Source organism: Culex pipiens, unplaced genomic scaffold (assembly GCF_016801865.2).
Source record: "Culex pipiens pallens isolate TS unplaced genomic scaffold, TS_CPP_V2 Cpp_Un0210, whole genome shotgun sequence".
In the NCBI taxonomy this organism is placed as follows: domain Eukaryota; kingdom Metazoa; phylum Arthropoda; class Insecta; order Diptera; family Culicidae; genus Culex; species Culex pipiens.
In genome coordinates, this window is record NW_026293027.1 from 1 (window position 1) to 14806 (window position 14806).

Genomic DNA, 14806 nt, shown 5'->3' on the forward strand with positions numbered 1-14806 from the left:
TTCCTTCCGCGTTTAATGGCCGTCCTCACCAGAATCTGCACTGTGCCTTCATCAAACCATCCGGCGACGAACCAGCTGGCTGAACTTCGAAAGCGTATTGGACGCGTGCGTCTCGTGATTTATTAAAATTTGTAGCACTAATATTATTTTTCTAAATAAACGTTTTGAAATTTAATCTTATTTTGATGAAAACTAAAGAAAACAAGTTTTGTCTATTCAACAATAGGTGGCAGCACAATATTCCCGCTATCCAAGAGTTTTCCATTTTTGCCACCAGGGGGCTACTGCCGAATCGAAATTTACACATTGGATGCGTTTCTGCCCAGAATCCAGCCAATGTGTTCCGGGCTGTTTACACCGCGCGATGGTTCAAGCGTGGTCTTGTGCGAAAATGGTTGGATTCTACACTTTTTGGTGTAATTCTTATCTTCAGTGTACCTATACCTATTCTATGCTTTTACCAACCTGGAGCTGCTATTCTATGTTCTCCGATGTGTGTCATTTCGCGATCCGGGCGTTGTTCAATTTCAATACGATCTCCTTCGGAAATTTCAAAGTCAATCGACGTGCTCGGCGCTGCTACGTAGAAAGGCACAGCGTGATGCTTTGCAACCACCGCAATTTGGTATGTTCCGATCTTGTTAGCTGTGTCTCCATTGGAAGCAACACGGTCAGCTCCTACGACTACAGCTGCTATTTTTCGAGACTTGAAAAGCGAGGCAACCATGCTATCTAAAACCAGAGTTGCTGGTATTTTATCATGTACAAACTCGTAAGCAGTTAAACGAGCTCCTTGATTGTATGGTCTGGTTTCGGTGCAAAATACATGTTCTGGAACATCATAAAATGTTATAAAGGATCGACCAAGTTTCTTATGAAAAAATATGGTTAAAATATGTACCCAATCGGTTTTGGTCAAAAATTTTGCGAATTACTCCAAGAGCAGTGCCGTACCTGCAAAATCCGGAAAAAATTTACACTCACAAAAATTAATCTTCATAATTTTAATTAATATGAACACCAGTGTGTTCGATACGATTATAAGGATGTGTGAAACTAATTGAACCTTTATACACTAAACATCATACCCTGCTGTAGCTAGTGATCCTGTATTGCAATGTGTAAGGAGCTGAAGGGAACTTCCAGAAGGTACATCTTTAAGGATTCTTTCGGCACCAAACGTTCCTATTGCCATATTGTTGGAAATGTCTTTCTCGAGCATAGCCTCTATTTCATGAATGAATCTGTAGAAACCAATGAATGTATCCCAAAATTCATCAGTTAAAATAATTAATATTAACAGACCTTTCCTTGATTTCTGTTACAGAAATTACACTTTTTTCGACCCAATCATTCACCATACCGATTAAATCATCCGCTGCTAATTTCATGTTGACAGCAGTTGGTCGTGCCGATACCAAATAGTTTAATTTTCCTTCTATCTCCTGCTTGAACATTTGTTTTGTTATAAATGTTTCGTTATAAATTTCAACAGCCAGCGACAAACACCCAACGATCGCTATCGCGGGGGCTCCCCGAACCTTAAAAAATATATGTTAAATATTAGGAAGGGTAAGGAACAGATGTGTGCGATGAAAAATCATGTATTGAACTTTTACCTGCATTTTACTAATGACTTTCCAACCATCTTCTACTCCTGCAATCGAGATGTATCTGAAAAAATAACGCAAATTTATTAAACTTCTCTATTAGAATTAATCCGACTGCGCACTGGACTCACAATCCAGAGGTCGCCGATTCGAATACCGAGGCGGACGCAAACAATTCTAAGTGTATAAATATAGGTATTCGGTGCCCTCTCTCTATGCCATACCTTCACACTTAGGAGACTTAGGAGAGGAGAGATTCAAGTTATTTGTCTACAACTTTGCCAAAGACACGAAATCGATTTTTTCGATTATTTTCACATAACTTTTGTTTGTACAGCCAAGCAATTCTATACAAAATCGGTCTTTATTCTTTAATTTTAATTTTTGATTTTTTTAATCCGTCTGAAACTTTTTTGGTGCCCAAGCAATTTTGTATCATTAGTTTGTCCATATAGTTTTCCATACAAATTTGGCAGCAATGAAAATTAAAAAATCTGTATCTTTTGAAGAAATGTTTGGTCCCCCCCCCTCCGAGGTGTTAAACCGGTTCCGGGACAATCCGGATTGTTTAACGGTATTGTTCCGAAACAGTATTTTTGGTCGAAAAATGTCACTAAAAAGATGAAAACAATGTATATTTTGAACAAATATTGTTTAAACTTGTTCAATAGAGACTCTTACAACATAAAATAGCATATTCATAAAAATATTTGTTTATAAACTAATGTTTTTAAAAATTTTACTTAAAAAAACTAAATTTAAACCAATTTTTAATATAAACTAACTAAACAAATTTAATAGAAGTTCAAAGTTGTCACAAACTAGCTAGAGGTACTAGTATTTGACACAGAAACAAAATTTCATAAATGAATCCATTTAAATCAATCAGATTTTTTACTTTTATTAGGGGTACGGACAATTATTTGACCTCTTTTTTGACTTTTTTCAGTAAACTAATTTTGTATTTTTTAAGAAAAGTTTTTTGCAAATCCAATGACGATGTCTTAAACCGCTTCGATTGATGCTTCGATGTACTTTAGTCGAATTTTATATACTTTTATATCACAAACATTTTCCGTACGGGGGGGTACGGACAAATATTTGACTCACTGTACATGGCGGCATAGGGGGATGGCGTCGCTATTTTTAGACCACGTTTTCCACTTTTCCTCATCGAAACCGACTACTTTATCGACATCATTTTGCTGGGCGAGATAGGACGCCGTCTATTTTTAGACGATGACTCAGCACTTTTACACTCTTGCGCTTAAAAAAACCAGGTGGCAGCACGATGTAACGCCACGTCCCTATGAAAGTATATCAGAATCTGCATGAAATCTGTCCTCATTAGGGTGCCCAAAAAAAATGAAAAAAAATATGAAAAAAATGATGATTTGGTTGTATTTCACAAAAAAAAAACACTTAGCAGAACGAGGATTGAACCACCAACTTATTGGTTATTGATCCGACACGCTACCACCACGCTATGGACGCTTGATGAAAAGTGAGTGAAAGAGCACCAACATATGCTTCTCTTTGGAGTGTTGCTCGGGGACGGGCCAGTATTATATGTGTTGGTAAGAACTGCAGATCGCTGAAATTTTTACACGCGGGCAAAAATGATCACGGGCTTGCTGCAAAAATGTTACAAAATTTAACATTTTCTGCAGCAAATCCAATGTTGCAGATTTTGAGATATATTTTTTCTTTGGGTGTACAAAAATGACATTTTTGAATCGCTAGTAACTTTTTAGATTCGAGCTTTACAGCTTTGGTATGTTCTACAAAATTGTAGAGCATTAAATTTCGAATGAGAATCTCACTTTTGGGAATATTTGGATGGAAGTAGCGCACCGTGCAGACTGAACCGTAAGAAAATTGGGGTTTTCATACATTTTGAGATTTTTTTCATACAAGATCAATGGGTAAACGTTGTCCGATTTTGCACAGATTGGCCCAGAGTCCTAAATTAGCTCAAGGAACAATAATCAGCTTGTGGAGCGAGGTTTTGAAAAAACGTCCCATATTCTGGGCACCCTAGTCCTCATGCATTTTTTGCGATATAGGGGTATGTCATTTTTGTCCGTTACCGACAATTATCGACATTACCGACGGCTGATTAATTGTATTTCACAAAAAAAAAACCCTTGACAGAACGAGGATTGAACCATCAACTTCTAGGTTGCTGATTCAGCACGCTACCACCGCGCCATGGACACTTGATGAATTGTGAGGGACAGAGCGCGAACATAATGTTCTCTCTGGAGTGTTGCTCGAGGACGCGCCAGCATTATATGTGTTGGTGAGAACTGCAGATCGCTGACATGTTCACACGCGGGCAAAATTGAGCTATGAGCTTGCTGCATAAACTGTTATCAAATGTAACATTTTCTGTAGCAAATCCACTGCAACTCAAAATAGTGCACGACACCTGTTTTCCGCTTCGGACGAACTCTCGGCGCAATACACCGAATAGATGGTTTACAGCTGATGTTCAACGAGCAATTCTAGAACGAGACCTGGCGTACAAGGATTGGAGAACTGCTGCGTCGGACGTAAAGGACCTGAAGCGACGTACGTACAAAACGCTGCGAAATCGTGCGAACTCAGTCATTGAACGGGCGAAAAAGACGTTTCTCGGTGGTTACCTGGACGCAAATATCCCTTCAAAGCTGCTCTGGACTCGCGTGAAGAACCCTGGAGTTGGAAAAGACAAACCATCTCAACCATGTGACCACGATCCGGATGAAGTCAATCGTATGTTTCTCTCGAGCTTCACACCAGCTGAAACTAGGAATGATCAACACGCAAGAACACTGCCATCTCAATACAATTTCTCGTTCCGCAACGTTCACTACTGGGAGGTCGTTAACGCCATCTGTGAAGTGAAGTCGAACGCCGTGGGGATGGACGGTTTGCCAATCAGGTTTCTGAAAATCGTGCTGCCACTAGTAATCCAACAAATAACCCACATGTTTAACCTGTTCATCAATACATCTACCTTTCCCAACCTTTGGAAGCATGCTAAGGTTCTGCCCCTAAAGAAGAAATCGAACTCGAACGACGTGACGAACTTTGCTCGTTGTCCAAAGCATTTGTTTATTGTTCACCGTCTTCGACCAGAGTCGCACAGACTGAATATCTTAAAAACTAACATAGAATTAAACAGTCAAAAAACATAAAAATATCACAAAGCATCAAAGAGCTAGAATTTTTCGTTTGAAACGTTCTCTGGTCATGCTAGGCTCGTACTCGTCAGATACGGAGTTGAAAATTCTGCAGCAGCGGTCAATTGGTCGGTTGTATCCATATAGAGTACGATGGAAGGGAATCCTCAGAAGGGGCTGGTTCCTCAGCGTCCGCGTTGGTCTATGCACCGTGATTTCTTCTCGGAGTTGCGGGCAATCGATGCGACCGGTCAGAACATCGAAGACGAACATCCGTTGAAGAAAGGTTCGCCGCTTTTCTAGTGACACCATTTCCAGCAAGGTGCATCTGTCGCTGTAGCTCGACCGCCAAACGCCGTTCCTCCAAGGCAGACGGCGAAGGGCATAAAGAGTGAAACGGCGCTGAACTTTCTCCAAGCGATCACGTTGATTAGCGTGGTGCGGCGCCCACACCTGCACAGCGTATTCCAAGATGCTTCGAATCATGGTGATGTAGAGCGTTTTAAGGGCATTGATGTTCTCGAACTCAGCAGTGTTGCGACGCAGAAATCCAAGCAACGCGAACGCCTTAGCTGTTGTGGAAGAGACATGCTCCGAGAAGCTCAGCTTGCGGTCGATCAGCAGACCGAGATCCCTGATTGAGCAGACGCGGTCCATTTCGTGGCGGTCGAAGGTGTAATCGTACCGAATTGGAGCGGGTGATCTGGTGAAGCTGATGCTTTTACATTTGCTGGGGTTCACCTTCATTCCGTTGAGTTTACACCACTCCTGAATCGCGTCGATGTCCTGTTGAAGAGCGACGCAATCAATGGTGGACGCCACGGTACGGAAGATCTTCAAGTCATCAGCATACAGCAGTTTTTGAGACTGCAACCTTTGGCAGATGTCGTTGACGAAAAGAATGAAGATCAGCGGTCCCAGATGGCTTCCTTGGGGGACTCCAGATGGAATCGGGAAATTCCTCGATTGGACGCCACCGAGACGGACGTAGCCAAACCGCCCCGAAAGGTACGAACGGATCCATGCTGTCAGCCACCTTGCGATAATAAGCGTGTGGGGTACCTTGTCGAACGCTTTGGCGAAGTCGAAGTAGATCGCGTCAGTTTGCTTGAACTTTTCGAGGTTTTCATTCAGTGCGCTGACGTACGCCATCAGGCCCGAGCAGGGGTAAATAACACGGGAATACCAAATTTTGGTATTACTTGAGCAAATAACAGCGACCAAAATGTGCCCTTGGTTGCCCAGTAATAGATGGTAAAATACCATGAAATCATACCAAAGTCTAGTATGTGGAAGGGCACAACAATACCAAACCATGTTATTCCAAGGGTAAAATAATACCTCAAAATAGAACCATTTCAATACCAAGTTGAGGTCTTCTGGATTTTTGAACATTGCTTGAATACCAAAACTTGGTATTGCCATGGTTGAATTTTAAGTATTCCCGCGCCCTTGGAAAATCATATTTTGGTATTCCTGTGGTCTTCCACATACATGATTTTGGTTTGATTTGATGGTATTTTACCATCTATTACTGGGCAACCAAGATCACATTTTGGTCGCTGATATTTGCACAAGTAATACCAAAATTTGGTATTTTCATACCATTTTTAGTGCAGCAGTTGCAGTTAGTGAAAAAACGGAAATGATCCATATGCAACAGCCAAATCTACTCACCTGATGATTCCATGTTGTTCTTAGTGATATTCTTCACCACACCGAATGCATTTGTCATTGATGAACGGCCTGTGCATGAAGTTCTTGAAGTTCTGAAAAATAACAAGATTGAAAAATAAGTGTTATTAAAATAAAACTGGATTGAAATTCACCAAAATTCAATAATCTTTCGATTGACTCGTTTTTCAAATTATTTGGTTTTTTTTTCAAGTCATTTTATCGCAAAATTTATTATCTTGTCCAAATTGGTAAAAAAAATCCCATAGTTTCAGAGAAAATTGATGAAACCTTTCAATACCAAAATAATACCAAAATGTGCCATCCTGACTTAGAAAATTTTCCACAATTTCAAGTCATTTCTGTAGGGGGTATATCAAAAATGTTTAAAATCAAGTTCGAAATTTCCGGTTTTCAATGAAAGCATTCGCTTTGAGACATCATTTTAGTGCAAAATTAATTATTTTGTCAAAATTGGTCAAAATTTTCCCATAGTTTCAGAGGAATTTGATGACACACTTTAATACCAAAATAATACCAAAATGTACCATCCTGACTTAGAAAATTTTCCACAATTTCAAATAATTTATTTAGGGGGTATATCAAAAATGTTCAAAATCAAGTTTGAAATTTCCGGTTTTCAATTAAAGCATTCGCTTTGAGACATAATTTTAGCGCAAAATTAATTATTTTGTCAAAATTGGTCAACATTTTCCCATAGTTTCAGAGGAATTTGATAAAACACTGTATTACCAAAAGAATACCAATATGTGGTGTTCGACCATTGACAAATTCTGCAATTTTGCAATATCAAAACAATACCTTAAATTGGTATGATACCACATTTTGCTCTTGCATAATCCCCAAGACAAATTTTAAAGGGTCCAGGAATACCAAAATTTGGTATTGATACCAGAGAAAGGTATTATTACGCATTTCCCTTGTTATTTACCCATGCTCGGGGTTGGATACCGTGGACCGTTTTTTGACAAAACCGTGCTGGAACTCGGAAATTACTACCTGGGCGACAGAGTACATTCCCTCGTGGATAAGCACCTCGAAAACTTTGGGCAGGCAGGACAGGATGGAGATTGGCCTGTAGTTTTCAGCAGCCGTAGTACTACCGGTTTTGTGAATGGGTGTGATCGCTGCAAGTTTCCATTCGTCGGGAAAAGTTCCTTCAGACAGAGGGCGGTTGAAAATTACGCTGACTGGTTTAGCTAAATGCTCAGAAAGCCGTTTGATGAAGGAAGGTGGGAGCCGATCAGGACCGGCACCTTTCGATGGATCGACAGCGTCCAGGGCGGATTTTACTTCTGCTTGTGAGAATTCTGGTTGAGGAAAATCGATATCATATGTTGGGAGGTCGTTCAAATAATCGTTCGAAGCAGAAGGTGCAACCGCCTCGTACACGCTAAAGAAGAAGTCGGCAAAGACGTTTGCAGCGTCCTCCGGATTCTCAGCGGTGGAACCGTTGAGCGAAATCCTTGTTGGAAGGACACTGGTACGTTTCCTGCTCCTCACGTATTTCCAGAATGACGATGGGTTGTCTTTCAGGTCCACTTGCACCCGATTCAAGTAATCGCGAAAGAGTGAGTCTTGCAGCAATTCGTACTCGATTTCCAGACGGTCGACAGCGGTTTGATTTTCTGGTGTGCCGGCTTTGAACAATCTTTTACGTGCTTTCCTCAGAATGTTCCGACGATTTCGCAGATCAGCATTCCACCATGGAAGCTTCTCAGTCCGGTTGCGTGAGACACGCTTTGAGGGAACGAACTGTCGCACGATTTCGTAAAGGACGTCGTAGAAGATCGTAGTCGAAGTATTGGAGTCCTGATCTTGCAGAATGTCATCCCAGTCAATGCTGCTGAGGGATTCGGTGACACGGTCAAAGTCACAGCGACTGAAATCCGGCTCAGCATCCTCGATTCTCGTTGCCACGCCTGGGATATCGGGGAAGTCCACCCGAAGAATGAACGGCTTGTGATGACGATCCGTTCTGAGGATCGGTTTGGGCGGCTCGATCAGTTCGACTGAGAGCGTATCGTTGACAAACGCAAGGTCGAGGATTCTTCCGTTGACATTAGCCAGCGAGCAGATTTGGAGAAGTCCCGTTGCAACAACATTTTCGGTCAGCGCCAGCTCTTGTTCCGTAGATGCGTTTAACGGAATGAAACCGTTTACGTCCACGTCAAAGGTCCATGCAAGATGCGGTAAGTTGTAATCGCCGGTTACAATAATCGAGTCATCATTAGATGACAGATCAACAAGCTCCTGAACGGCGGTCCCATGTGAGGTGTAGACGTCTGGAGGGCTGTTTGGGCGTATATAAATACAGCACACGTAGACGGTATGATTCCGGGCTTTAATCCGAACCGCAACCTGCTCGAGATGCTCGTATCCCGCAGAAAGAACACGTGTGCACGTAAAATCATGCGCCTTCTTTACTGCAATGAGCACGCCGCCTCCCCTACTGCGATCGCTCGTCAATTCGTTCCGGTCCTGGCGAAACAAGTTGTAGTTTGACGACAACTCCGCATCCACGATGTCATCCTGCAACCATGTTTCCGACAGCGCAATGACGTCGTAATCGCTGCTGGCCAGGGCGAGGAAAAACTGCTTCGTCTTAGTACGCATACCACCAGCATTTTGGTAGTATACGGTAATAAAGCTCAGCGTGCCTTTGGATTGCTGCAAACTTTGATGATTCAGTGCGGGACTACTGTCGTTAATTTGATTGTACTCGCCTGTGGGTGGAGGTCGGAAGCCCCCGCTGCCGTGTCCGTACACAGGGTCGGGACGACTCTGATGGCTCGTGCTAACACCCGGGCTGGAACGTTGCGATGACTCGACTGTGTACGGGGGGCGGGGGCATTCCTCACTACCTTGGTGCGTGCGTCCCGACGTATCTGATTCATCAGAGCGGTGATTGGCAGTGATGAACGGCGTAATTGTGACGGGGAAGCAGGGAAAATCCACGTGGTCCGGCAGATCAGCTATTTCAGCACGTGCACATTGAAATGTACAATCCTGTTCCGGGACGGAGAATGCTGAATTGTCTGCAAGTCGTGGTTGCGGTTCGGTAGTGGGCACGTAGCGTTGGCTGAAAACCTCGGGAACATCAGGTGGCAGAATAGTTCTGGGAAACCACATGTACTTGCCTGAAAGCAGTGCGCGGCTGACCCCGCTTCTGGTCCCGTTCACAGGGCCGGGACGACTGTGCTGGCTCGAACTCAAACAGGAAAGCGCGTTGGTGGTGAAGGGCACGGCTGTGACGGGGAAGCGGGGTTCAACCTCAATGCCTCGGTACATGCGTCCCGGACCATCAGCGACACATCTCTCGGCGACTGCTAGCATTTCTTCGTCGACGGCTCGCAGCTTACTAGAAAGTGACAACGCATCAGGGCGCGGTGAGGTTCTTAACGGATGAGTGTACTTGCCTGAGGTGGCAGCTTGGAAGGCCCCGTTGCCGTGACCGAACACAGGGCCGGGACGTGCAGCTGAACCGGAAAAATAGTTTGATGATGGTGAATGGTTTGGCTCAACTGTGACGGGGGCACGGGGCACTTCCAAACGGCTTTTGGTAAAACGTCCCATGACAGCAACACAGATGAGATGTCTGGAACATTCGAACAGCTCACAATCGGCGAAATCTAGGAGACCGTCCTAGATCGAAGTCAAACTCCCGAACCGCAACTCCCGTTGGCCAAGTATCCGCTTGAAGTGCGACATCCCGCAAGTCGTCTGGGAGCAGCACTCGATACGACACGACGGACAACTTGGAGATGTCTGCGTCTTTTTTCACGAGTCTCCGCACTTTGGGTAGCTCAGAGAGCTCAAGACATTCCTGGGTCATTTCGGCGATTTCCAAGTCGGTATGACAGGGATCTAGACGACCAAGGTACACCCAGAACAAATCCCTTTCACTGACCACTGTTTTGATCTGGTGCTGGATCGTGCGCGTTCCGCAGACTGGTTTGACCTTCGCCGGAGGTTCCTTTTCTTCGTCGTCTTCTCGTTCGCGTTTTGAGCCCGGGTAAACGACGTTTGCGTAACTCTGCTCAACCTTCTTTTCCTTCAGCTGACCGGAGAGCTCGGTCACGATACCGCTGAGCTTGTCAACCGCTTCACTCAGCTTAGCGACGTCAGTCGCTTGACCCGAATCTTCATCAACATCCATCGACTGTACGAATTGGTCGAAACGACCTGCGCAGCCATCACAAAGCCAGTAACAGTTTTTTTGGAACTTTCCGATGGCCTCAAATGCGGTACGATTGAGGCCGTCGATACACGACCGGTGAAATGCCGAGGCGCAGCTACGGCAGACCATCTTCTCGATCCCAGTGATTTCCACCTCACAGGTCTTGCACTCGGTGGCCATCTTGTACGGGTCGGGTGTGATGATGTTTCACAACGGCAGCATACAGGTAAACCGCAATCAATGCACTGTACTCCAACAGATCGTCACAGAACGGTCACTCAGGATCAATGGTAATTAAGAAAATTGGACGAAAACGCGAATTTACAAACGTAAATCGATTAAAAAGTATACGCGACACAAACTTGGATGTAAACAAACATAAGCAGTGTTGCCAAAAAAAAAGCATTTGAGAAGCTTCTCGATCAGCAAATGGCGAACTACATCGACAACAACCATCTTCTAACAGAACATCAAGCAGGTTTCCGGAAGGACCAAAGCATCAAAACTGCAGCGCTCCGCGTCCATGACGATTTGGCGTCGACAATCGACAAGCGTGGTGTTGGCGTACTGGTCCTGTTGGATTTCTCAAAAGCTTTCGATACCATCCCCCACAACAAACTACTGAACAAGCTGGAAACCTAATTCAACTTCTCTTCGAGTGCCTTGAACCTAATGAACTCCTACCTTCGAAGTCGGAAGCAGACAGTGTTCTGTGATAACTGGACAGGATCAATAATCGGTCCTCGATTGTTCTGTTGCCAGAATGTTGCCGACTGGTCGAACCGAAATCGTATGCCCGTAAATCCCGCTAAAAGCAAGGCCCTTTTCATTCAAACCGCAAACCGTAGAGCTGCCCTGGTTCCTGATCTGCGCATCGAAATGAACGGTAAGAAAATTCAATGGACGGAGCGTGCAAGCAACCTAGGATTCATCTTTCAAAGCGACCTGCAGTGGGACGGTCTTGTGTCACAGCAGTGTGGCAAAATCTATGCTGGCCTTCGCACACTCTACAGCTGCACACCGACTGCACCCGTGGCGACAAAACTGAAGCTGTTCAAAGCCCTTGTCCTGCCTCACTTTCTGTTCGCCGACGTTTTCTTTGTCCGTCTTTCGTCGAGCCTGTTCAACCGACTACGCGTGGCCCTGAACTGCTGCGTACGCTACGTTTACGGATTACAGAGGCGCGACCACGTGAGCCACCTTCAAAAGAACTTCGTTGGATGTCCGATGCTAAACCTATTCGCTTACCGATCCTGTCTGTTTTTGAGAAACCTGTTGTCGTCCCAAACACCACCAGCACTCTCCCAGAAACTCATCCTTTCACGAAGCCAACGTCTCCGGAACTTGGTCGTACCAGCGAATCGGACAGCAGGATACGCTTGCACTATGTTCGTCAGAGGAGTAGTGCATTGGAACGCACTCCCTCCCGCAGTCAAAAACAGTTTATCCGATGCAACTTTGTAACTTTCGGTTTAGCCGAGACCTTCATCTATACAGGGACTCTACAAAAACACCTCAAGGTCGGCACGCTTATCCACACTAGACTAATCGGACACAGGAAAACACTTGAGCTACCAAACGAAACACCACTTTATTTAACTTTTGTGCACACTTTTATTTTCCCACTTCCTCCTACTAACTTCCTACCCCTTTCCTATCCTCAACTTTCCCACTGAGCAATTCTCTGAGATTTCGGTCATTCGATTTTTTCTGTATTTTTTAATCCGGCTGAAACTTTTTTGGTGCCTTCGGTATGCCCAAAGAAGCCATTTTGCATCATTAGTTTGTCCATATAATTTTCCATACAAATTTGGCAGCTGTCCATACAAAAATGATATGTGAAAATTCAAAAATCTGTATCTTTTGAAGGAATTTTTTGATCGATTTGGTGTCTTCGGCAAAGTTGTAGGTATGGATATGGACTACACTGAAAAAAAATTATACACTGTAAAAAAAAAATTGGTGATTTTTAATTTAACTTTTTGTCACTAAAACTTGATTTGCAAAAAAACACTATTTTTAATTTTTTTTTATTTTTTGATATGTTTTAGAGGACATAAAATGCCAACTTTTCAGAAATTTCCAGGTTGTGCAAAAAATCATTGACCGAGTTATGATTTTTTGAATCGATACAGATTTTTTCAAAAAATCGAAATATTGATCGCAAAAATTTTTCAACTTTATTTTTCGATGTAAAATTGAATTTGGAATCAAAAAGTACTTTAGTGAATTTTTGATTAAGTGCACCGTTTTCAAGTTATAACCAATTTTAGGTAACTTTTTTGAAAACAGTCGCAGTTTTCATTTTTTAAAATTAGTGCCCATGTTTGCCCATCTTTGAAAAAAATATTTTTGAAAAACTGAGAAATTTCTCTATATTTTGCTTTTTTGAACTTTGTTGATACGACCCGTAGTTGCTGAGATATTGCCATGCAAAGGTTAAAAAACAGGAAAATTGATGTTTTCTAAGTCTCACCCAAATAACCCACCATTTTCTAATGTCGATAACTCAGCAACTATAGGTCCGATTTACAATGTTAATATATGAAACCTTCGTGAAATTTTTCGATCTTTTCGATAAAAATATTTTCAAAAATTTAAAATCAAGACTAATATTTCAAATGGGCGTAATATTGAATGTATAGCCCGTTTGAAATGTTAGTCTTGATTTAAAATCTTTGAAAATATTTTTTTCGAAAAGTTCGGAAAATTTCACGAATGTTTCATGTTTTAACATTGTAAATCGGACCTATAGTTGCTGAGATATCGACATTAGAAAATGGTCGGTTATTTGGGTGAGATTGAGAAAACATCAATTTTCCTGTTTTTTAACCTTTGCATGGCAATATCTCAGCAAATATGGGTCGTATCAACAAAGTTCAATAAAGCAAAATATAGAGAATTTTCTCAGCTTTTCAAAAAATTTTTTTTCAAAGATGGGCAAACATGGGCACTAATTTTAAAAAATGAAATACTGCGACTATTTTCAAAAAAGTTACCTAAAATTGGTTATAACTTGAAAACGGTGCACTTTATCAAAATTTCACTACATTACTTTTTGATTGCAAATTCAATTTTACATCGAAAAATGAAGTTGAAAAATTTTTGCGATCAATATTTCGATTTTTTGAAAAAATCTGTATTGATTCAAAAAATCATAACTCGGTCAAAGATTTTTTGCCCATTCTGGAAATTTCTGAAAATTTGGCATTTTATGTCCTCTAAATCATATCAAAAAATAAAAAAAATTAAAAATAGTGTTTTTTTGCAAATCAAGTTTTAGTGACAAAAAGTTAAATTAAAAATCACCAAATTTTTTTTACCGTGTATAATTTTTTTTCAGTGTAGTCCATATCCATACCTACAACTTTGCCGAAGACACCAAATCGATCAAAAAATTCCTTCAAAAGATACAGATTTTTGAATTTTCACATATCATTTTTGTATGGACAGCTGCCAAATTTGTATGGAAAATTATATGGACAAACTAATGATGCAAAATGGCTTCTTTGGGCATACCGAAGGCACCAAAAAAGTTTCAGCCGGATTAAAAAATACAAAAATTAAAATTAAAGAAAAAAGACCGATTCCGTAGAGAACTGCTCCACTTTCTTATTATCTATCTGACCTGTTCCTTCCGGTTTCTTGGGGCCCCAGCAGCTCGACGATCTCCCAGCTTCTCCTCCTTCCAGCAATCTCCTCCGGAAGATGGTTACGCGACCTTCGGTCGCTTACACGGATCACGGTTCCCGATCCTGGAACTCGGTAGCGGTTGATGCGCGCGGCTTCTGGTGGACCCGTCCGAACGTCCTGTGCTCCACCCAAAATGGTGACGGATTGGGTCTTCGGCCGGTGTTGACAGTTGGCCGGAACATTGCCCGTAATCGAGCACCAAGGACGTGGACACATCGGGGTTGTTGGGTTCCACGGGGACATCACGGAAGCGTCCGAAACGTCCGGCTTCGACGGCACTCCGTCGACCAGGGATGACACTAAGGGTCAAACATTGAGGGGTCCTTTTCACAGGACACATTATTATTATTATTGTTATTATTGTTATTATTATTATTATTATTATTATTATTATTATTATTATTATTATTATTATTATTATTATTATTATTATTATTATTATTATTATTATTATTATTATT

General features: G+C 42.3%; 2 protein-coding genes across 2 annotated transcripts; both read right to left on the minus strand.

Moving 5' to 3' along the window:
• Positions 1 to 1466: 1466 nt before the first annotated feature.
• Positions 1467 to 10057, minus strand: LOC120432092 (RNA-directed DNA polymerase from mobile element jockey). The gene is made up of 3 exons (XM_052711591.1): positions 1742 to 10057; positions 1620 to 1674; positions 1467 to 1541 (listed from the first exon to the last, which is right to left on the minus strand). The coding sequence occupies exon 1, from the start codon at positions 10046 to 10048 to the stop codon at positions 7400 to 7402; it is 2649 nt and encodes an 882-aa protein (XP_052567551.1). The 5' UTR covers positions 10049 to 10057; the 3' UTR covers positions 1467 to 1541; positions 1620 to 1674; positions 1742 to 7399.
• A 31-nt stretch (positions 10058 to 10088) lies between these two features.
• On the minus strand, positions 10089 to 10832 carry LOC120432093 (uncharacterized). The gene has a single exon (XM_039597230.1). It carries the CDS (start codon positions 10830 to 10832, stop codon positions 10089 to 10091), a length of 744 nt encoding a protein of 247 aa, XP_039453164.1.
• Positions 10833 to 14806: the final 3974 nt, after the last annotated feature.

What these genes read in the sequence shown, in the direction of transcription:
- LOC120432092 (XM_052711591.1), bottom strand. Translation starts at nt 10,048, where the DNA reads ATGGGACGTTTTACCAAAAGCCGTTTGGAAGTGCCCCGTGCCCCCGTC.
- LOC120432093 (XM_039597230.1), bottom strand. Translation starts at nt 10,832, where the DNA reads ATGGCCACCGAGTGCAAGACCTGTGAGGTGGAAATCACTGGGATCGAG.